The sequence below is a fragment of the Mastomys coucha genome, unplaced genomic scaffold, assembly GCF_008632895.1.
Source record: "Mastomys coucha isolate ucsf_1 unplaced genomic scaffold, UCSF_Mcou_1 pScaffold6, whole genome shotgun sequence".
In the NCBI taxonomy this organism is placed as follows: domain Eukaryota; kingdom Metazoa; phylum Chordata; class Mammalia; order Rodentia; family Muridae; genus Mastomys; species Mastomys coucha.
In genome coordinates, this window is record NW_022196912.1 from 9,034,064 (window position 1) to 9,059,227 (window position 25,164).

Genomic DNA, 25,164 nt, shown 5'->3' on the forward strand with positions numbered 1-25,164 from the left:
TCTGTGCTCTTTTTATGCCCTTTGTTGGGAGGTGGTGGCAAGGAGGTAGTAGTATTTTTTTCCTGGCTGTTAAAATTTTGACAAAATTTCAAGGAAGCAACAACCAAGCCTAAGATGTTGGTTCAGTGGCCATGGACAGAGTTAGAACCTGTGTATTTCCTACAATGTCTTAATAGATGTATGCCATGTTATACCTTCTCTTAGATTTTTGTGTTCGTTCTATGTGATCTGTTGCCTATTGGTCCTTTGTAAAAACTAGAGCTTGGATGGCTTACTATCCATTCATCACCCATTCATTCAGCCCAGTTTCTTGAACCTCTGTTGAGCCAGGTTTATTCTAGGCAGTGAGCAAAGGGCAGCCTTCCTGTAGTTTACTCATTTCCAGTGAGTGCCTGGCAAGTAAAGAAGACACTTCAGAAAACATTAGCACTGGGTACAATGCTATTCTAAACTAAATCTTTATATGCCTGTGTTATAAAAGACTGTGTGCCCTTAAGGTTATTTTTTTAGATATTACAACACAGTTTTATCTTTTAATGTTGGTATCTTATATGGTGAGCTAGGTAGACAGGCTTTGCTATTCTGCCACACTGTACCTGAGTGTCTAGAAGACAGCAATGGCAGCCTTTGAGTGGTAGATGTTTGGGATTTGTTTTGGCCATGTTTTCAATGTAAACTCTCATATCGTAAGAGTGCACACTCATATCATGAAGACCCTGTGTAAGTAACTTTCATATCCATCTTGCATGTACATCTGATTGTCACTGTTGAACATTATGGCAACTGTGAATTAGTCTGAGGAAATCTGTGCATGACATGGAACTGAGCATACATGCACATTTATCATTTATTCAGAGTCAGCAAGCCGCTTACAAGTCATTCTCGATGAGATTCAGCCTCGGGATACTAACGATTACTTCAACCAAGCCAAAATACTGAAAGAATGTGATAGCTTTGATTTGGAGGACTTGAGTACCAGTGTCTCAAATATTGATAGTTCTGCAGAAATTAAAGGTAAGATGTATGAAACTGATAGTGTAATCAGTGGTGTGTGTATGTGTGTGTGTGTGTGTGTGTGTGTGTGGTGCTGGGGCCTTGTAAGACATACTATGTTAGGGTTGTACTAATGAGTCTATACCAGTGTACACCAACTGACTACAAATATTTCAGTAATGTAAAATGCACAGATTTTCCTTTTTAAAATTTGTTTTATTTTAGATTATGTGCAGGTATCTGTGGAGGCCAGAGGTATCAGAACCTCCTGGAGCTGAATTTACAGGAAGTTGTGAGTTGTCTGATGTGGATGCTTGAAACCTGACTTGGTTAAGAGCAGTACACACTCTTAACTGCTAAGCCATCTTTCCAGCTTCACAAAGCCCTTTTGATAATATAAGAGTGCAGATTTGCAAAACGTTTCTGGAAAACAAAATTTTTTTCCCTTTAATTTGGGTTTTGGAATGAATTTATAAGAGTCTTACAAGAAAATGGTGTGCCTTACACAGATGCTGCTACAACACAAAACTCTTGAGCATACCAGCCTAGCTCGTGGAAGAGCAGGGACACATGGTGATAGATTTGGGCAACATCACCATCTCTGTACTTAATTGCTCACTGGCATCTGCTGGGAAATGCTTGAAGTGAGCATCCTTTTAAAGGAAACCTGATTACTGAGCAGAATGTGTGCTGTGTCATACCAAGTATAACCATACTTTTGGGCTTCTTTTTTTTTTTTTTGGTTTTTCGAGACAGGGTTTCTTTGTATAGCTCTGGCTGTCCTGGAACTCACTCTGTAGACCAGGCTGGCCTCGAACTCAGAAATCTGCCTGCCTCTGCCTCCCAAGTGCTGGGATTAAAGGCATGCACCATTACTGCCGTCACATCACATTTTGTTTTTGTTTTTGCTTTTAAGATTTATTTATTTATTTATTATATGTAAGTACACTCTAGCTGTCTTGAGACACCCCGGAAGAGGGCATCAGATCTTATTACCGATGGTTGTGAGCCACCATGTGGTTGCTGGGATTTGAACTCAGGACCTTTGGAAGAGCAGTCAGTACTCCTAACTGCTGAGCCATCTCTTCAGCCCTTTATTGGGTTCTTATGTTCTTATATCTACCATCCTTCCCCTTCCCAATCCATCCCACCCCCAACACTGGTAGAAGAAAGAAGCCTAGAGGGGAAAGGGGCATAGATCTCTTTAGACTACTTCTTGATGATTAAGGCATGCTGAGTTCCTAGGGGCAAATCCAGTCTTTGTAATCAGGATATGTGTAACCAGCAATCCAGCAACCAGCAAAAGCTGCATCAGGAACAGCAGCAGTAGGGAGCTGCAGCAGCAGGGAGTGGTGGCTGCCTCTCCTCTCAGGACTCTGGCATTTATATACTCTCTGAAGAGTTCCCCAGAACTCCAAATATAAACGACCTTCAGCTGGCAAAATCATGCCCCGCCAGAGCATGAGACAAATCATAGTCAGCTGCTGTGGACAATCTGAAGTAGCCCCATATCCCACACCTGGGATTAAAACAAAAACATAATACAACTTGGTTTTTAAAGAAATCAAAATTCTCACTACAACCAAGTCTCTAGAATTCCAGTCTGTACGGCTTGCTTTATCACTTGTTTCTGAAAAAATTTATCACTAGAAGTAATTTCTTAATGATTTATCCTGTGGCTATGTTCTCCACTAGGTGGGGTTATTGTCTTGCAAAAAAACTTCTCTTTGCAATTGCATTTTTTAAATTCCAAAAAATATTTTTTCACTGTAGCAGTGAAATACAAATTTAAAATAAAGTCATGTTCCATTTCCTCCCCAGTTCTACCCACCCCACCCCCTTTTTGTGTATAAGCCATTCTGTACATGCTGTGTATTTATCTGTAAGTATATTTATTCTTTTAGCTTAGTAAACTTTTCTTATAAAAGCAAGAAAGATAGAATAAACTTTTGTTAACTTCCTTTTTGACCTTAACGGAACTTTGTAAATATCAGTACTAATACATCTAAAATCAGATAAGAGAATAGATAGGAGTACATTTAATTTATTTGCCATGTTATTTAAATATATTTTGAAAGGTAATTGGTATTTTCTGTGTTTAATTTTAAGAGGTCTGTGTTGGAGCTAAAGACATAGCTCAGAAGTTAAGAGCATTGGCTGTTCCTTTGAAGGATCTGAGTTCAGTCCCAGCACCCACATACTACTTCACAACTGTCCGTAACTAGTTCCAGAGGATCTATTGCCTTCCTTTGGCCTCTGTGAGCAACAGGCACACATGTGCACAGATATACAAGCAAGTAAAGCTTGCTTTTAAATGTGCATTAAAGAAAAAAGAAAGATTGATTGAGTGATTAAAAGTTGTGTCTCAGGCTCTGGAGAAATAGCTAAGTTAAGAGCAATTGCTCTTCTAAGGATCTGGGTTCGGTCTCCATCTAGCAGTCATGTCAAGTGGCTCAAATGGCCAGCTCCAGCAGCATTCTCATACATGTGATATATACCTTTGCCTATACTAACTAAAGTAAGTAAAATAAAACTGTCAAAAAAAAAGAGAAAACAGTCCTCTCACTAATTCTGGAGGCCCATGCTATAAACCTAACACCCAGGAGGCTAGGTGGGGAGTGTTGTGAATGAGTTTGAGGTAGTCTGGGCTACGTAAGGAGACCCTGTATTTAAAAAAGCAAAACCAGAAACAACAACGAAAGTTTTTTCCATTCCTCAACTGATGAAACAGCCATCCTCACCAAAGTAAACAAGAAGTACTTTTTTTTATAGCCAACTATGTAATTCTTTATGGATAACAGGGAGTTTGAAAGTTTGTTTTGTTAACATTCCACTATTAGTCCTAAGTTTTGAGGCAGTACTGTGTTTCATTTTAATTGTTTTCGAAAGTAGCAAGTTAAGAGGTCAATATGCTTCCTGTTCACTTGCATGTGCTCTACAAATGTTAGTGTGTTTTGTTTTGTTTTTCTCTGAATAAACAGAACATATGACAGATTTGTTTGTTCAGATGATCAGTCTTAGGGAAATTAGAAAACCTGGCATGTTCAATGACTTTTGTTTTTGTCCTTAAGATAAAGAAGAAAAAGTGTGTGATGTAACTGCTCAGATGGTCCTCGCGTGCTGCTGGAGGAGCATGAAGGAAGTGGCTTTACTTCTCGGCACGCTCTGCCAGCTTCTCCCTGTGCAGCCTGGGCCACAGTCTTCTAATGTGTTATTAACAGTGCAGCAGGTAAGGTGCATCGCTATACTTCATTGGTGTCATTTGTGACCAAGGCATCAACTGTCATTTGTAGACCAGCTTTAAAAAAAAAGGTTTGAACCTTAAATATTTACAGATGCCAACTGAGAAAGGTTCATGAAGATTTTAGGATAGTAGATGGTGCTCTTTATCTTTAAAATATGTTATTTTAAGAAATATTTTGCATTAGTAACTATAGATTTACCTCATTTTTTGACTGCAATATTATTTAATTTTTTAATTTCTTTTTTTAACATACATAAAGTTGAATTTTAGCTGAAATTGTCTATTTTGTAAGACACTACAGGTCTCTTAAAAATTTCAAAGAAATAAAGAGTAACATTAGCTGATCATGGCTTTCATGTTTCCCACTACTTCAGTAATAAAGTTGTAGTCACTTTAGTGTTTTTGGCTGAGTTTCATTTAAGACCACAAAGTTAGCTCAGCATCTGGGACTGTTCAAGGGATAGAGTGCAGTGTTTACAAGAAATTAGTTACCACAAGCATTTCATTTGGAAATATTTTAGATTTATTAGATTTCTGTTTTTAATTGATTCCTTCTTCCTTTCCATATGGTTTCAACAAACCCATTTCCCACAGTTTCCCAGCAGAGATGTATAGAATGTACTTTCATTTTTAACAAATAAAGATAATTCCTCCCTACCCCCTTAGGGTATTAGAACATTCAAGTACAAAACAAATATTGTAGTATGCTAATACTGATTATCCCTACAATAACCACATGACTAGGTCTATGGAAGTAACGCTAATATTTGTATTCTCACACTCTGGCTCATATCTTACATCTGGCTAACAGCTGGGCCAGTGATGTTGCAAGGCCTTGGGAAAAAAGCAAGGGGCAAAGGCAAGCAGCACATGTGGACAGCATCTCCTTCGTCTCTTCAGATCAAATAGGCCTTGCTGGCCCAGCATTACTTGGAGCCATTACTCCCAACTGGCTGAAGTCCCACTGCCAGTTATGGTTAGCTATTTCACTCGTGTGAATGTCCCGTCTTCTTAGGACAAATTAAAGGAATACATTTTACTTTTGATTGTAAATGAGAAAGGCTTGAAAGTTCTCTATGAAAATTATTTTGCCTTGACTCCCTTCCCACTACACCCAAAGTTTATATATTATAATGAAATTATGTGGAACAATCATGTTAAAATTGAGAACTAATATAAAAGAAAAATTTTAAAAGAAACTAAAAATAACAAATACACAGACTTATAAACTAAAGAATTCTTCAGTGACTGCATCAGTGAACAAACTCCTGCTCACTAACAGAAGTGTCAGTGTCTGATGAGCTGCCCAGTCTTCCACTGTGCTTTTCACTTGATAGCCTCATATGGAGCAGAGTGAGAAGACGTTATGGGCTTGGAGAAGGGTGGGGTCTAAGTGTGCTGACAGAAACTGTTCTCTGGAAAACTTTATTCTTGGTTTTGTTGGTTTTTAAATCAGTGTCTTAGCTTAGGGACATTTAATCCATGAAAATCCTGTCATCCAGAAAGTAATATCATTTACATTACTGTAGGATTTCTGCTTCTCTGAACATAAAATTACTTCTTCTAAAAAAGTTTTTTTTTTATTTAAATAGTTCAAATTTGTTTATTTTCTGGGTGTTTGCTTGCATATAGATATGCATCAGAAGTGTGCCCAGTGCCTGTGGAGGCCAGAAGAGGCCACCAAATCCACTGGAACTGGAATTCCAAGATGGTTATGAGGCTCTGTGTAGATACTGGGAACTGAACCCTTGGGTCCTCTTACAAGAGCAGCAAGTGCTCTTAACTGCTCGTCTAGCTCTTTATCCTATTTACTTTTGAGACAAGGCCTTGTTTTTTGTTTTTAAAAAAAGATTTATATATTATTATATGTACACTGTAGCTGTTTTCATATACCCCAGAAGAGGGCATCTGATCTCATTATGGATGGTTGTGAGCCACCGTGTGGTTGCTGGGATTTGAACTCAGGACCTTTGGAACAGCAATCAGTGTTCTTAACCGCTAGTCATCTTGCCAGCCCGAGACAAGGCCTTGTTATGTAGCCCAGGCTGGCCTTCCAAGTACTCAAACCACAGCAGGTTCTAAATTCAGCTTCTATAAATAAAAAGTAGTCTCATATATTTAATACTTTTAAGAATTAAAAATGGAAATGACAGAGAACATTAGTTTGTGCCAGGGTGACGGGCTGTACCTAAATCCATTTTTCCAAGGACATAGTCACTGGGCAAAGCTAGTTTGTTGTAGCTGCTGACAAAATCCACCAATTTGCAAGTTCACCACTCAGGTGAGTGTGAACCTAGCAGACTTCCCTCCAAACACAAGACAGTAGGCCCTTAGGCCTAGGCCCGAGTCTCCTCTCTCACCTTTCACTCTTAAGTTCTGTAGGTACTGTTACTTTTCTCACCCAGATCACCCTGATTATCTGGCCTTTGTTAAGGGCTGGCCACTCAAATAGCACACCCATGAGTATGATTTACAACTACTGACAGGAGGCAGGATGACAATTTGGGGACTTTGTTGCTATATGGAGAGGAGAGCTGGTGCTTGTTTTTAACTCTGGTTTTTCACTGCTTGGTTCATTGAAGGAACATTGCTGGTTTACTCCCCAGCTCCCTTAGATATGAGGAAATGGATTCATTACCTGGGTTGACAAAGATCACAAAGCTGATTTCTGGCCTCCTTTAGACAGGAACCTAGTTCTCTCCCTCCCCACATGGGTTCATGTGGAACAGTGCTCTCTTTGTTCTGAGTGCTCATTTAGGTTTTCTTTAAGTTTAAGTTGATTTTCCCCCTTTCCATTACCCAAACCAGTTTTCTCAAGGAATGAAAGACCAATGAAAGATAACTTTCTACTGGAGTTTTTAGTACCTGATCCTTCCCATAGAGCATTTCTTGTGAAGCAGTATGCTCTCCCCGGCTTCTTCAAGAGGAAATTGTTCACCTGGTGGCGTGTCTGACTTTCCTCCCGCTCTGTAATCACACAATGAAAGGTTCTTTTATAGTGTCCTGTACTGGTGGCAGAGATAAAGCCACTTTGAGGGCTGTAAGCTGAGACCCTACAAGAGTGAGCCATGCCCACAAGCCTATCTCACTGTTTCCTGACTCACTGGTGTGTGTCTAGGTTTCTAGCTTGATGCTTTGCTGATAGACTTTTGCTTTATGTTTCGTTGGCCTTCTTTCCAGTGTGATGACTGATTGATCTTTAAATGCCTACTGATTTTTAAAAGAGCTTCTGTGTTGAATATCAATTTCTTTGTAGATTCTACATAGTATTTCTAAAAACAGGCTTTTGGGTAAGTTTTCTTCATACTCGATTACCTCACACTCTCTGGTAATTGTTCCCACAGAAACCCTGTGAGTAAACATTCCCAACTAGTAGAAAACTTATGCTTTAGATTCTGGTGATACTTGGGTGGTGAGTGGTCCTGATTGGCTTGGTACATTTCCTCTGTTGTGTCATTATTTAATTTTTTTTTTGTGTTTGTGATGGATTACAAATGGAATTTACACTCATTAGTATTCATAAGGCACAAAGGAATTGCCTGTTTTATTTTGTTTATATTTAGATTTTAGAAGTATATTGAACTCTCATGAGTAGAAGTTTAACTTTTAAACTTTAGATGAGACCACATCATTTAGTCACCTATTTATTGACTGACTTACTACAAGGGTGTTGTGGGAACATAAAGAAGACTCCTATGTGGTTTTCTAATCTCAAAGAGCTGAGTTATTCCCTAATGAAACAAAGCAGTGATTCACTTGGAAAACTCAGGCCTGAAGGGTAACAGTTAAAATGGTGTATGTTGAGAATTTGCTAGAATGAGAAAAATAAACTTTCTGGTAAGACAGTGTCTCCACACAGAAAACCTTTATAATGACATAGAGGAACAATGTTTAGATTTTGAAGAAATTCTCATTGTTCGTAAGAAATCATTATATAGAGAAGGATTGGTTTTAAACACAGTAATTTTATTAGGGTTTTGTGGAGCATTCCATGTAAACAAAATTGAATTAGAGTCTTCCAGCTGTAGATAGCCCTAACATTATAAGAAATGGTTCTGTTTTAAACTCAGAATTTAAATTAGGGGTTACTATTTTATAGTATAATGTCAAACCAAAAGTAGACATTTATAGACTGCTAATTTATCTGATGGTAAGCTATAGATGCCTGGAGACATAGCAAGTAGCTGTTTTCCCTGTGGATTTGTGACCTATAAATCTGTAAAACATTGCTAATTTGCTTTAGAGTTTTATAAAAAGTCAGAAGTAGGATATGTTAAATTTAAAGGGCAGTGCCATGCTTAATTTTAAGATTAGAAATCAGTATCTTTTTTTTTTTTTTTCACTTTAGCTTTGATTTTCTTCAAAGTACCTGAGACCCGTGTGTCCTGACTTACGCCTGTAATCCTAGTACTTGGAGGCTGAGGCAGGAGGGTCATCAGAGGTTCAAGACCAGCCTCAGCTATGCAGTGAGTTTCAAGCGAGCCTAAACTGTAAAATGAGATCCTGGCTCAATTAAATATAATAATAAAATATTCTGGGAGAACTTATTTTTTGTATTAAAAGTTTGTAAAGCTAGGCAGTGGTGGTGCACACCTTTAATCCCAGCACTAGGGAGGTAGAGGCAGGCGGATTTCTGAGTTGGAGGCCAGCCTGATCTACGGAGTAAGTTCCAGAACAGCCAGGGCTATACAGAGAAACCCTGTCTCAGAAAAACAAAACAAAAAACAACAAAAAAGTTTGTAAAAAAACAAAACAAAAACCACCATCTGAAAAAAGAAAAATTTTGACCCTCAGAAACTGTTTCTAATGAAACACTTGTATTTTCAGATGACCTTCTCATTTTAAAAACTAAATTGAGAAGTTTTGGGCTCAGTACTTTCTGCCAAGGTTAATCCCTGGGACCCACATAGTGGAAGGAGAGAATGGACTCCCACAGTCTGTCCTCTGATCTCCAGAGGCACCCCACACACATATATACACACAAATGAATAAATTTGGTACTTTCTGTTTCTGATCATTTCTTACCACTGTTACCTGCTTTCTGATGCTATGTGTTGCCTCTGTTCTTTGTAGTCTAGTTATCTACTGAGAGGGTATCAGCAGGGTACTTCTGTCTAGCTGCTTGCTCGCAGGGCACGTGATTCTCGTCAGTTTACCACCTTTAGGAACTGGGTTCATCCCTCCGTGCCATGCCTAGCTTTAACCGTTGTCTGGTATAAAGCCTCCTTAAGTCATTCAACTGAGTTTGCCATCCCTAGCATGTGTAGATTAGATCTGGACCCAGCAAAGTTCTGGTCGATAGCAGCTACTTAATAAATGTTTACTTGTGTATTGTAGCCTCATCGTATACTAATTGCTTCTTCCTTCTTTTTTGTTCTACCTAAGCATGTATACCCTGTGCGAGATGTGAGCATAAACACTATTCTAATCTTAGTATAGCTATCATTACTACCCAGCACATTAATTTTCTCTACTAAAAGCCTACGGAAGTCACATGTCTTCTTTTCTGCTTCTTCATCTGCCCCAGCAGTAAATGGCAAAGCATTGGACAGGATGTCAAAAAATACTTAACAATAATTTTATATAGTCAGCAAGGGCACAAATTCACATTTGTCTAGAGATTAAAATATGAAGAAAAATTGTCTACATATCACTCTTGTCCTTAGAGTATTGTTCTGATTCCTGTGGTCAGGATTACCTAGAGTTGAGGGTCTACTGGAGAAGACCACCCACCAGACAAACTTCTGAATACTTTAGTTGTATTGTATGCTGTTTATTTTTACCCTTTGACAGGAGTTAGCATAAAGAAGCAATGGAGCTGGTCTGTCTGGGCCGGTACCCTGAGCAGACCTTGGGTGCAAAATTCACAGCCCGTCCCACAACACCCAGAGGAAGCTTTACTCCCAGGTGCCCTAACAAGTCCAGGATCACAGTGTCTCTTGACTCTGTGTGACAGCGGTCTGCTTGACGCTGAGGAGTTCTGACACAACCAGAATCACAGGAAGGACTGACTCCAGTCAGGTTTAGCCAGGGCAGGTAGCCCTAGAGATAACCAGATGAGGCAAGTGTAAGAAAATAAGCTACACAAACCAAGGTTGCTTGGCATCATCAGAACCCAATTCTCTCACCATAGCAAGTCCTGGACACACCATCACACTGGAAAAGCAAGATTCAGATCTAAAAATCACTTCTCATGATGATGATACAGGACTTTAAGAAAGACATAAATAGCGCCCTCAAAGAAATATAGGAGAACACAGGTAAACAGCTAGAAACCCTTCAAGAGGAAACACAAAAATCCCTTAAAGAACTACAGGAAAACACAATCAAACAGGTGAAGGTAATGAACAAAACCATCCAGAATCTAAAAATTGAAATAGAAACAATAAAGAAATCAGAAAGAGAGACAGCCCTGACAATAGAAAACCTAGGAGAGAAATCAGGAGTCATAGATGCAAACATCACCATCAGAATACAAGAGATAGAAGAGAGAATCTCCGGCAGAAGACACCATAGAAAACATTGACACAGCAGTCAAAGAAAATGCAAAAAGCAAAAAGTTCCTAACCCAAAATATCCAGGAAATCCAGGCCGCAATGAGAAAACCAAACCTAAGGATAATAGGTATAGAAGAGAGTAAAGACTCCCAATGTAATGGGCCAGTAAATATCTTTATCAAAATTATAGAAGAAAACTTCCCTAACCTAAAGAAAGAGATGACCATGAACATACAAGAAGGCTATAGAACTCCAAATAGACTGGACCAGAAAAGAAATTCCTCCCATCACATAATAATCAAAACACCAAATGCACTAGACAAAGAATTTTAAAAGCAGTAAAGGAAAAATGTCAAGTAACATAAAAAGGCAGGCCTATCAGAATTCCAGAGACTGTGAAAGCTAGAAGATCCTGGGCAGATGTCATACAGACCCTATGAGAACACAAATGCCAGCCCAGGCTACTATACCCAGCACAACTCTCAATTTCCATAGATGGAGAAAACAAGATATTCCATGACAAAATGAAATTTACACAATATCTTTCCACAAATCCAGCCCTGCAAAGGATAATAGATGGAAAACATCAACATAAGGAGCAAAACTACACCCTAGAAGAAGCAAGAAAGTAATCTTTCAACAAACCCACACAACTCTAATTCCACCTCTTAAAACAAAAACAGCAGGAAGTAACAATTTTTCTTAATATCTTCATATGAAAATTAATATTACCAACATATCCTAATTAATTGAAATCCAAAAATACGAGGAATTAGAAATTTGTTGATTGTCATCCAATGGTATCTCTAATTTGATAATTGGAGAAATAGGTCTAATATTATACAATCCACATACACTTTCAGCTTGTTTGTTTGTGACAGTGTCTTGTGTACTATATAATGATCTTGAAACCATGCTTCTCCTATCTCAACCTCTCTATTAGTAGTAATGTTTATTTCATGTTTTTACACTATATTATGGTTTTCAGAACAGCTTATATATTTCAAATGGATTTATACAGCCATAAGAAAGGTAGATAACCTGGGAGGTGGCTTGTAGGAGAACAACAAAGAGTGAGACTAAATGCTTGTTTGTAACTCTTATATCAAGTTTGAAGACAAGGACTTTATAAGTTACTCTTTCTCTGAGATGAATGCTTTTCCAAATTATCACAGCCAATGAACCAGATTCTTACCCGCACCTAATGTCTGTGCCACCCTCCAAGCAGAACCATTGTTCATTGAAACAGTTGGTGAAGGACTTTATGGATAGACCATCTTAATACACATACCATTTCTTAAGTGAATATAACCTGTTCTCTGTGGGCCGAGAATAAAGTCACTCACTCAAGTCAAATAGCTTTGACCATAGCAGGAAGTCTGTATCCAAACAGCGTGCCTACAATTTATTCCGTGGCGCAGCAGAACTGTCAACTCTCGGCTTAGCTACGATGGAGGAAAAATCCTTTGGTGATGTGAGGGTCATTGAAGTACAGCCTTATTACAGTGAACTCCAGTGTCTAATAATTGTTCTTATTTTGGGCTTGTACCACAGTAAGAGCCAAGATTTTAAGCTCTACTAAATACAAAACAAACAAAAAGACTTTACTTATATGTTCATTTAAAAAAAATACTAGTAGTGAGGTATTATTTTATAATATATAAACTAGTTAATATGTTTGGAGTTATTTAAAATTTATGTTGAGAAAAACATGTATTTTTCAATATTGCTGTAGACAAGCATCTATATAAGACTTAAATTGTTCTTTTATATCAAAACTTTTGTAATACTCATTCTTATTGTTATAATAATTTATAAATTTTAAAGACTGACAAAAAAAGGTATTGTAGGTATTAAAGGGGGTCTCTGGGAGGAGTTGGGGTACAAAAGGGAAACAAGAATGTGATTTAATCGTATTTACTTAAAATGTGTTTTTAAATGTTAACAAATTCAGATAAATTGAAATCATGTATCTCTTCTCATCATAATGCAGTAAAACATAAATTAATAAAAAAAAAAGCAATGGAAAAGTGATGTCTGCTTAAGGAGAAGAGAGTGGGCTTCTGCAAGTCCTCAGAGAAACCCTTTGGGAACAGTGTTTGTTTTTATTGAAGTATGTCACAATATCTGTACCTCATTTTAGTGAAAAGGCTATTTTTGTCTTCATTTTCTCTGTCCTTCAAGGCCTTCATAATAACCTATTACTTTTGTAATTTTCGAAATGATTCTTTGACAAAAAAAGCTTTAGCTGAAAGACAAAGCATATTATTCTGAAATAGTTTTTAAAAATTCATCAAGTACTGCTTTGTCGGTCTCTGATACTCTCTCTGTGTGTATCACTCTTTATAATGGATACACACTGAGTACACTCTTCATAACAGATACCCTCTCTTTAGAACAGACAGCTCATATTGAACTACATTAGGTTATAGATAATTGGTCTGTTCTGAACTTGGTATTTAACTCATTTAAACACAGTCACCTATGAGGCAAGTGTCCTTAGCATCCAGAAGAAGAAAATGAGACTGCTCACTCTGGTATGTCTTGAAGTATGCAGAACACCAACTCAGTCACTGCTGAGGTGAATGAGTTTCTGGGTTAGCATATCTGAGACACTGTAGGGCAGCTTCTCTGTTCACCATACTGTGAGCTGTGGATGCACAGTGAACAGAGAGCTGATTACAGCTCTCATCCAGAGTTTATGTAGTCTGGATTTTCTAAAGTAAACAGCCACCAAATCTGTCACCAAGTAACGTAAAACCCAGTTGGACCAACTAATACAGTGGTTCTTTTTATTCAGAACAGCAGACACAACTAATTCTCAAGTTGTTTTCTTCAAAATCAATGGGTGTGCTCTGTGTTTCATCTTACGTAGAGAGAGCCAGCTTGTTGAGAACTGATAGTGTGGCAGAGTCCATGGTTTGACTTAGAAGTGTGTCATAGACTTTCAGGATACCTTTTACTAAGCTTCACTTGTAGCCTTAGTGTATCTCTAGGATGTAAGGTAAATGGATGTGGCTTCTCAGTTTAAGATGAGAAGTTCTTTTTTTTTGTTTCGGTTTTTTTTTTTTTCTTTTTTTTTTTGGTTTTTCAAGACAGGGTTTCTTTCTTTCTCTGTGTAGCAGCCCTGGCTGTCCTAGAACTCACTGTGTAGACCAGGTTGGCCTCGAACTCAGAAATCTGCCTGTCTCTGCCTCCCGAGTGCTGGGATTAAAGGCGTGCGCCACCACCAAGCAGCCAATGGGAAGCTCTTTACACAGATAGTCTTAGCAGTTGCTCAGCGCTGACTGCACTTCCTATCACTGAACTGTAAAATGGTTGAAATGATAAATTTCTTATGTATATTTTACCAGAGTAATTGCAAAATAGTTGAAGAGTAAACATAATTATCTCAGAATCATGAATGTGAGTTTGCTTCTTTGTGTGATTTTTTATGTTGGTATTGAATGACATGAGCTAAAAGGCCATACTATGAAATTTGCAAATCAATTAAACATGGGTAACTGCATGGTTTCCTGTCCTGCTTACTTGGTATCTGACCTTAGATTAAGTTACTTAGCGTCTATGCCCAAGTTTTCCCATTGTGGACTACATATAGCAATAGTATTAATACTATTATACATTAATATTATAATGTATTAAATAAATATATAAATATACTATATTGATCATATAATATTAAATGAGATGGCATTTTTAAAAGGCTTAGGGCAAGTGTGGTAGTGCACATTTGTAATCTCCACTGAAGGTGTAAAAAACAAGAGTTTAGGGCTATTCTTGATTACATAGTTCAAGGCCAGCCAGAGCTATCTCAGTAAACAATGGTAAGGTCCTTGAAACATGGTTTGTTATGTAATAAATCCACTTTAAATGGGTAGCAAATAATCAGTTCTGAATTGTATTGCTGATACATATTAATGAGTCTTATCATTGCGTATAAATTGAGTGTTTTTCATTTTTTAAAGGTTAAAGAAATAGGAGATTACTTTAAACAGCACCTTTTGCAGTCCAGACACAGAGGAGCATTTGAACTGGCTTATACTGGTTTTGTGAAACTTATGGAAACATTAAACAGGTAAAACAAATATACTTTTGGGTATTTTATTTTATTTCTTTTTTAAGAGTAGAGATTTTATTGGAGTAGGTGTTGCTTGTGTCTTCAATACTGCAGAGAGGAAAGCCTGCTTGGCCACAGCAGTGGTAAGGGACGGCTTTCTCAGCTTACGTGTGTGACAGCCTGCAGATGGCTGACTCAAATCTCTGCCTACACTGCTCTCGAACTGAAGGCTGATTTGACATGATTTAAAAACTTTGCCAAAAATAGCTGTGAGGGTACTGATTCTTTTTATCAGATGAAATGGATGTTTTGTCTGTTTGAAAATAACTTGGCATTTGGAACCAAATAAACCTGGACTTCTTTGGGTTTATGTGTGTTTCATGGAATAACGTAAGGAGGTTTTTTTTTTTTATAGTCTTATAGAAAAATCTTAAAATAACAATAAATAGACATAATTTCATCTTACCTGGAAAAAAACTTAGATAAATCTAATGTATTTAATCAAAATACACAATGTGTATTTTTAACTTTATGGGTACTGATCATCTCACTTATTCATGTGGTAGATTTCCTCTAAATGGCTTGTAAGGAAACCTTAAGTTACTTAATGACTAAGTATTTGTGGCAGATATTCTCTAATGAAAAGGTAGAAATTTCCAGGAAAGCATTTCTGTTGCCTAAAAACGTTGAAGTGAAAGTGGACAGTCTTGTAGGTTCAGCAAACCTTTTATTTTGTACTGCTAAGAGATTTTCATCTTGATTATTGTGTCTTGTCTCCCACCTCCACTCCTGGTAAAACATTTCTAAAATGTTTCTTTTGTCAGTTTTATAGAATTTCTTTAGATGGTACTTAAAAAATGTTCCTAATATTAAACTGGTGATATTTAAATATTTTATTTTTAATTGTGCATGTGTTGGTGTCTTGTCTGTCTGTCTGTGAGTGGGTATGTGGACAGGAGTGCAGGTGCCTGTGGAGGCTAGAAGGACATTGAATCCCCTTAATTTGGAGTTGGAGGGGATTGTGAACCACCTGAAATAGGTACTAGAAACTAAATTCTGGTCCCTGGAAGTAGTAAAGGCTCTTAGGTGCTAAGCCATCTTTTCTAGTTCCATAAACTGCGGACCTTGAAAATATTTTATCTTTTCTGGCTGGAGAGGTGGCTCAGCATTTAAGAGTACTAGTTACTCCTCCAGAGGTCCTGAGTTCAGTTCCCAACAACCACATCGTAGCTTACAACCATCTCTAATACCCTTTTTTGGTATGCAGACACACATGCAGAGTATTTATATACATAAATAAATCTTTTTAAAAATACTTTATCAGGGGCTGGAGAGATGGCTCAGTGGTTAAGAGCACTGCTCTTCCAGAGGTCCTGAGTTCAATTCCCAGCAACCACATGGAAGTTCACAACCATCTGTAATGGGATCTGATGCCTTCTTCTGGTGTGTCTGGAGACAGCTACAGTGTACTCATATACATAAAATAAATTTTGAAAAAAAATACTTTATTATTTTAATTCTTTGTTTCCATTATAGTCATGCTGTGAGTATTCTTTTCTTACAGTGCAATATACTTGATTCCTTCAAATCATTTAATGAATGTTAGCCATGTGCTTTTGCATCATGCTTAGGTTGAATAATATAATACCTCATCATGAGACACAGTTTCTGTTACTAAAGGGTCTTTGAGGTATCAGGACAGTCTGGCTGCGACACTTGGCACCATGTTGATGGATAGGATTGATTTAGCTATTCTTTCTGGCTAAACAGTGTGACTATCCTCCTTAATGGTTCTGTGGTGGTTTGCATAGGAATAGTGCCTTTTAAACTCATGTGTTTGAATTCTTGGCCTATAGGGAGTGGCACTCTTAGGAGGTATAGCCTTGTTAGAAGAAGTATGTCACTATGGGGACAGACTTTGAGCTCAAGCTATACCCAGTATGATACACAGTTTCCTTCTGTTGCCTGAGGATAGAGATATAGAACTCTCAGCTCCTTCTCTAGCCCCATGTCTGCCCGTATGCTGCCATGTTTCCTGCCATGACGAAATGGACTAAATCTCTGAAACCCTAAGCCAGCCAATTGAATACTTTTCTTTATAAGAGTTACTGTGGCCAGGCAGTGGTGTCACACATCTTTAATCCCAGCACTTGGGAGGCAGAGGCAGGCAGATTTCTTAGTTCAAGGCCAACCTGGTCTACAGAGTGAGTTCCAGGACAGCCAGGGCTACACAGAGAAACCCTGTCTCGAAAAACCAAAAAAAAAAAAAAAAAAAAAAAAGAGTTACTGTGGTCATGATGTTTCTTCACAACAATAAAACCCAAACTAAGACAGGTTCCGTGTGTGTGTCCTCTCTGCAGCTGCATCCTCACTGGAGGAAGGATGACCTTCCCTAAAGAGGAGACCTTCTCCAACGTGGAGGACTGTTCTTTCTTCAAGAGTATATATGTGTCCTTTGTTACTACCTCCAAACAAAAGATTGTGGCTTAGTTTGGGAAATAAGCAAGGGTAAAATTCAGAATGTTACCAGGATGTATGTAATAGGCCTCTCTAGTGGTCCCAAGAGTTATTGGGTATGAGCACTCAATATTGCAGTGGATATGTGTTAGCTTCATACCAGCTGAGAAAGTAAGATCTCTGTGTGTAAACAGGATTAAACTCCAGATAGTGTATGAAATTGATAAATATTACAGGGATGCCGAGAGAGTAAACAACAAGGATGTGTTGTTAGCTCTTTGTGGAGGAAGTGAACTTGCATGCATGCATGAGTAAGGTTTAAGGAAAGAAGAAAGGTATGACCATTAGAAAATGTAGACATTAGATTAAGGCGACTTACTAGGCAGATGGACTTCCATAGTCCTTTTGCTGAACTAGATGGATCTAGACCAAATTATTCTGTTCTGTGCAGCTAGATTTGCTGTAGTAGGGTTGGAAGAAGCATTGTGGTGGTTTTTGTTTGTTTTGTTTTGTTTTGTTTTATCTGAAAAAACAGCAGTCTGTGATTCAAGCTCTTAGTTCTGTGTACATCCATTCCACTGGCTGCCAGAATATACAGAGTTAACCCCTTCATCCCCCGGGTTCTCCATTGCTACAAAGAGAGATCCATTTGAAGATCTCACTGGCTTCTGTTGTATAGAGCAAATAAATTATTTTTGAACATTCTTTTGCAATATATAGTTTCCTACAAATGTAAAATACTGTGATATTGATGTTTGTTTAGGGATTCTGTGAGGTGTTGTAGTCTTTGTTTGGAACAGTCAGCTCAATAATAGACTCAACTTTAGCAATTTAAGTGTGAGGTAATGCGGGCTTCCGCTGTGTTGATGGCTCTGAGACTGAAACAAAGATGGGCTATTTCATTTAACATTTTGCCTCATGTGGACAACTCTACAAGGCAACTCCACACATGACTTATTGAATGATAAGGAAAACTGTAGGCACTTTATTACATTTTTTAGTTTTAGGAGATAGGAATTAGGGAAAGGACAAGTGATGAGGAAGTTTCCTTCCAGAGATTTACTGAGTTTAATTGGTACTATTTAGCTGGCACATGAAGTGTTAAGGGGGCTTCCTTTAATTGCGTACACATTTCTGGCCCCTTGCATAGTGAGATAGCTAGAAGACTGGACCCATTGTCTATATGAATTGGGGACATGACCACTCCATGCTACAGAAGACTTCCTTGTTGATCCAAGAAAGACAATAGACAAGAGACATATGAAAGAATCTAGAATAGAGGTAAAGTAGACTTGACATGGCCAGCAGACTGAACAGAGCCAGGTTTATCTGAGAGACAGGGAAAATAGCAGGGGATAGAGACTTGTCAGAGGAAGTGCCGCACATCACAAAGAAGAGGAATCTCGTTCCATGCTGTGGGTGCTCAGTAGGACAAGAGTAGCTGCCTGGCACTCCTTTGAAGCAATAGTAGGCTCCTGGAGCCAACAGAGACAGAACAGCCACCTCTAAAGTGACACCCAAGTGCCAGAAGAGAAAGGTGGAGGGAAGAAGTGGCTGAAGACATGGACTCAGATGTTTGGAGTCGAAGATGATAGGTAGCAGAAAGAAATGATCCATACCTTAGGAGACTCCAGTCAGCAGCTTGGTTTGGTTAGGGAGGCTGTGCCCCTGGGAAAGGAGTCTATCTATGCCCCCCTGGAGTGTTCAGTATCAGATATATAAACTGCTAACATGCCCATTTTCTTAGTCAGGGTTTCTATTTCTACACAAACATCATGACCAAGAAGCAAGTTGGGGAGGAAAGGGTTTATTAAACTTACACTTCGACACTGCTGTTCATCACCAAAGGAAGTCAGGACTGGAACTCAAGCAGGTCAGGAAGCAGGAGCTGAGGCCATGGAGGGATGTTCCTTACTGACTTGCTTCTCCTGGCTTGATAAGCTTGCTTCCTTATAGAACCCAAGGCCACCAGCCCAGGGATAGCACCACCCACAATGGGCCCTCCCACCTTGATCACCAACTGAGAAAATGCCCCACAGCTGGATCTCATGGAGGCACTTCCCCAACTGAAGCTCCTTTCTCTGTGATAATTCCAGCCTGTGTCAAGTTGACATACAAGACCAGCCACTACAACCATTCCTTGATATACTTAAAGGGATGCTTTTTATTGTTAATAAGAGAGGGAGAGGGAGAGGGCAATATCCAGAGGCACTTGGAAGAGTCCAGAGCAGAGAGAGAAAGAAGTACACTAAACATGGCTAGCAGACTGGATAGGGACAGTCTCCCCTTTCTGTGAGAGAGGGGAGACTAGCCAGGGACAGAGGCATGAGACAGTATTTTGATGCTAGCTGGAGCTGTGAGCAGTGAGGGCAGGAGCTGAGAACAGTGTGAAGAGCTGGGGAGTGGCAGTGAGCGAGTGTAGGGTAGAAGAGGAGTGAGGAGAGCGAGGATGCTAGGTTGGCCTTTGAAGTGTGTAATAAATACTTGTGAGTAGGGACTGGGGGAACCTGGAGGCTAGCATGGATGGACATCAATGTGCTTAGAGGTTAATTGGAGAGCTACATGTCCCTTTTGCCAAGGGTAAGGAACTGAATGAGAACTGGTTTTACAAGTTCCTTAGGAATGCTGGCTTTTATCTAACAGAAGTCTTCCTAGAATCCAAGTTAAACTCATTTATGGATATTTGGACTGCCTTTTGGAGTTTGGGGAATTGGAGTTTCCTTTGGACCTAACAGGTGGGACCACAAGTAGCCTCTTATTCAGCAGGACAGATTTGAAGGAACCGAACTACTTCTATATAGCAGGAATCTACCAGCAGAATCTGTATGATCTTTTCTGGCCCAGCAGCCTGGCAAGTCTTAAAGCATTACTCCAGTCACATTCTCTAGGTTATAAAGATTTTAGGTCAGCCTGGATATAATTCACTTATTGCACAGTGGCAAGATCATTGTGTGGAAATATATGTGGATGGAAGCTACTGTAGTGGCCAGCTTTGAAAAATGAATCTGTGGCATTGAATTCAAGTGTAGATAGAGGTCACTAGGGAATCTGTGATACTTCCTCTGGCTGTAGGTGACCAGAAAAATGCAATCAATGTTACCTAAACCAAAGAAATTTTGGTTTTGTTTGTTTGATACAGAATAGTTAAGTTTGGGCTGGAGAGGTCCTGAGTTCAATTTCCAGCAGCCACATGGTGGCTCAGGACCATCTATAGTGTAATCTGGTGCCTACCCTGCAGGCATACATGCAGTCAGGATACTGTATACATAATAAATTAATTAATTTAAGAGAATAGTAAATTTATTTATCTAGTATTGAATGTGATACAATGCTGGACTGTGCTGGCAGTGGTTCTCACCGTAGCAGCTGAAGTAGGTGTGTGACTGAGGTGAGGCAGCTGAGGTACAGCTCTGGGAATGGCTTTCATAGTCATCACTGTTGGTAGGATTGTAGAGCGGGAATGGAAAAAGGACAGAGAGCCAAGGAAAGAGGCTTTGTGTGAGCCTGAGCATGAAAGGAAACACCACATCTTGGTGTCAGTTTCAGAACTACTGTGTCCATTCCAGGAGATGCAATGTGGAATAGAGGAAAGGCTGAATGCCTGGTGCATTGTCTGCTCCTGTCATGGCTGTCACTGGTGGCCTAGAACCCATCTGTTAGGCTTCTCATCTGATGCCTGGTCGTTTTGATCCCTTCAGGAACATTTCAAATGTGACTGCTTTATACAGAACATCTCTATCATGTATAGCACTTTTTTGGGGGGAGAGGGGGGTGTTGGTTGGTTTTTTAATTTTAAAAGAAAATCTGTTTCCCTTGGGCTTTTTTAGTGGGGAGGAATTAATAACTGCTTAAATAATGCAAGCTTGCTTAGGCATATAGCATTTAAGAAAGCATTTGCAAGAAAGAAATCTGGGTGTAGGTGATCAAGGTCAGCTGCTGGCTGCCCTTTGCACTACAGCTGTGCTAAGGCAGAAAGCACTTAAAAAGATTAATTGGCAAATAACTGAAGAGTCAAACATGAACTATATTATTTCAATTGATTTTTTAATAGGATTCTTCAAAACGTCTTCAAATGTAAACTGACTTTACTATTAAAAATTATCCAGGATAAACAAGACTGGGAGAGATATTATTCTTTTTTTCTTGGGAATTTTTTTTTGAAAATAATATATGTATAACACAAACAAATGTGGAGATAATTTTCTGTAATCTGATTTTCTCATTTAGTGAGTTCTGTTTGAGACTTGATGAAATAGTCAGAGTATCTTTTAAAACACCATAACTGTCAAGTATGATCGTGTGCACATGTAACTTCAGAATTCCGGAGGCTGAGGCAGGAGGCTCACATAGCAAGGTCCTTTCCTAAACCAAAACAACAACAAAAAGAACTAAAACTGATTATTTATGCATAGTTAGCTACCCAAATGTTTGAATGGAGTAGTTAAGTACATTTAAATTATGAATAAATTCAAATTTCTGGTGAAGTTCATACGTAGAACTTTACTTTGTGTTTGAAGATGTTTGTTTTGATTTAAAGATTCCCAAACTAGAGTGGGGATTTTGATTTATCCAAGTATGGGGAAATTCTTGGCAGGAATTCTAAATGTAGGACGGACTTTTGTGAGTACTTAATGATATCTTGCTCTTCATATGAGAATTGCTCTGCCTGCTGAAGTGTGGTTATTCTACAAATAATCTCCATAGTAATTATAGCCATATTCACATTATTGACCCCTGAATGAACTGTTGATAGCTTGCAGGTTTAGGTATAAAGTACTAGTGATCATTGGTGATGTCAATAATTATGGCAGAAATAACTTAAATATTTAATTTTCTACCACTTAATTATAGTTCCTATGATACAAATTAAAGTGAAAGCTTTTTTGAGCAATTGGAATATAATTATAAAAGCTAAGTTATTCTACCTTTCTGTAAAACAAAAGAATGCATCTTTACACATTTGCACAAAAATAAACATTAAATGTAATATATTGGGGGAAGAAATTTATTCAACTTTGATTAACATTGTATTTTCAAAACTTTTACTTATATGTTTTATTTGACAAATATTCCTGAATAAGATACTTGTTGCTTACTAAATGTCCTATGAATTTTATTTGAAATGTGAATGATTAAATTAAAAATGTTATAAGGGGCTAGAGAGAGCAACAGTGTATTCACATACATAAAATAAATAAATCTTTTTTAAAAAGCCATATGAACTGGGGGAGTGGTGGGCATATTGAGACACGGTCTCACTACTTAGCCCTGGCCACCATAAAACTACAGTGTAGGCACTGCTGGCCTAGGACTCACAGAGATGCTATGCCTCTGCTTTACAAGTGCTGGGAATATAGTATGTGCCGCTCTACTGATTCCCCTCTTCTGTTTCTCTAGTGGGTTTAAAAGATGTTGTGAAAGCTGGAATGCCTTAGTGTTTATTTCTAAGTCATTTTGTGTTACTGTCTTGCTAGTGACCTTTGAATTTTTTGTTTTTCACATCTATTTTACCTGAGTGTATTGCCTGCATGTAAATTCTTCAGGTGCATGCAGTACCCACGGAGGCCAGAAAAGGGCATCAGATCTGCTAGAGCAGGAAGCACACCTGCACCCTCAGCAAGAGTGACAAGTGACTGTGACCTCTGTGAGCCATGTGTCCAGCCCTGTAAGGGCAGATCATATTCCTTTTTCTGGAAAATATAACACTGTTTTTTAAAGTCTTCATAATATGTTGTCATTTAGACAGAAGAACCTTGTTCTCAGTGAGTAATCTGTAGCCTGGATTTTGAAAAATCAAGCCTTAAGGATTTTCTCCTTGCTCTTGGGGAAATGATATTAACATGAAGAGAACCAGCTCTTTGGGCACTTTGTCTCACCGCTTTAGTGGAGCATCCTTACTCTTAAGTAGCTTCTTTACTTATCTGTTCATCTGACTGCTTTGTGCCTGCAGCCAGGGCCAGAGTAGTCTCCTGATGCTGTAATGCACAGGCTGTGATCCAGTCTGTGATGCTGCTGAGCTTGGAGGGTAAGATGGCCGCTGTTGGTAATGTCACTTTTTTTTTTAACCCGCTTTCATGTGTGCAAATCCCTTTTCAGATTTAAAGTTTCTCCATACTTCAGAGTTATGTACCCTTTTAAATATTTGCTGTAATGCATGCAGTCTTCTGTCCACATCTGTCATTGTTTAGTTTATTTGAAAGAAAAACCATGAACATTTAAATAATAAACATAATACCTGAAAAAAGAATGAATAAAGAATTTTACTTTTAAAATAATTGGAGATTACCAAAAGGGTTTCAGGAAATTGAATATCTCAATTAACAACAACTAGCAAGTAAAATAATAAAATTCAAACTCGGAACAAGGAAAGATAGCCATGGTGGATATAGGTGGATGGAAGAAGCAGTTGGAAACTGATTTATACTCGGGGAGTCTGATTTATTGGTACAAAATAGTCTAATGACCAATTGGTGGAGTGCATGACATATGTAATTTGATCTTGTATTGTGGGGGTTTTTGCTTATCTTAAGGTACTTGTCTACTAGGAGTGAGATAAGTCTGGATAGATGTTGGACTAATCTGTTTATGGAACAATAATTTGCTTCAGTGTTCTGTTCACAATAACACAGAGGCCTGGACACCAGCTTTGTGCATTTCTACTACTTTCCTAATTTAAACGTGTTGAAAATTATTATTTTCAGTGCTGAATATTGAATCTCAAGCATTGTCATTCTGGACAAGTGCTGCAACATTGTGGTTAGAGACCTAGCTCTCTGTTAGAGTTAATATGGGCTCAGGCCATACCTACTGAAGAAGAAAACAATCATGAAAAGCTTTCTTCTGGCCCTTTCTTGATTGTTATGAAGAAAATCACCGTGGCTTGGTTTTTGCCACCTTGGTTTGAAGTATAGACAAAAAAATATAAAGGTAGAAATTTAAGTGAGCTCCACCACTAGCTTGCTAAAACATCTAACCTCTGTGAGATATTTACACTTTTTCAGTAAATGGAAGGAAGAATTTAGCTCTTTTCATCTTTGTGCATTTCACTCACTATGTACAATCCTGCCTTCTGATGTTTTGTGAAAGTCTAGGGAGTTTTAGGTGTGAAAGAATTTAGGAAATTAGACACACTTATAAAAATTATTTTTATTTTTGTGGGGGATGTATATGTGTGAGTATGCACACACCATCATGTCTATGTGAAGATCAGAGGGTAACTTGTTATATGGCTCCTGGGTTTTTTTTTTTTTTTTTTGGTTTTTTGAGACAGGATTTCTCTGTGTAGCCCTGGCTGTCTTGGAACTTACTCTGTAGACCAGGCTGGCCTCAAACTCAGAAATCTGCCTGCCTCTGCCTCCCAAGTGCTGGGATTAAAGGCGTGCGCTACCACTGCCCAGCTGGCTCCTGGGGTCTTATTGTGGTAAATAACTTTACCTGCTCTGCCATCTCCACAGCTCTGGAATTGGGGACATATTTATAAGTTTTCCTTTAGAATTGGTAAGCTGATTTTATAGGTGTATGTGTAAATTAATATTTAGCTACTAAATTTATTTTTGATGAGACTTGAACCCTTCTTAGTAAGAAATGAACTTAAAATTTATGGTGTTCTTGAAGCTAAAGACATATGGTGTGTTTTGTATGACTTTGACAAGGTTGTCAAAGCAACAGAGTCTTCAGACAAAGATGGTGTCTACTCTTTAGTTGGAAGGCATTTGCTGACAGAAGCAGGACGTTGGAATTCCCCTAGTCTGTGCTTGGTGACTGCATGGTGTTGGCAGAAACCATCTCTCCCTTCAGGATATGTTCCCTTTTCCTTACTGACCCCTGTATTGTGTGATGAGGAACCAAAACAAACAACTAGAATCTGTGAATTGTTCTTGGGAGTCTTTGCTGGCTTCAGTTTTACCTGGCAGTGT

At 38.5% G+C, this 25,164-nt stretch overlaps 1 protein-coding gene across 1 annotated transcript in view; it reads left to right on the forward strand.

Moving 5' to 3' along the window:
• Nucleotides 1-25,164, forward strand: part of Thada (THADA armadillo repeat containing) — a 289,337-nt gene that overhangs the window by 36,571 nt on the left and 227,602 nt on the right. The window contains exons 20-22 of the mRNA XM_031355527.1: nucleotides 856-1,014; nucleotides 4,065-4,222; nucleotides 14,700-14,809. Coding sequence (XP_031211387.1) covers nucleotides 856-1,014; nucleotides 4,065-4,222; nucleotides 14,700-14,809 — 427 coding nt within the window. The remainder of the gene's footprint in view (nucleotides 1-855; nucleotides 1,015-4,064; nucleotides 4,223-14,699; nucleotides 14,810-25,164) is intronic.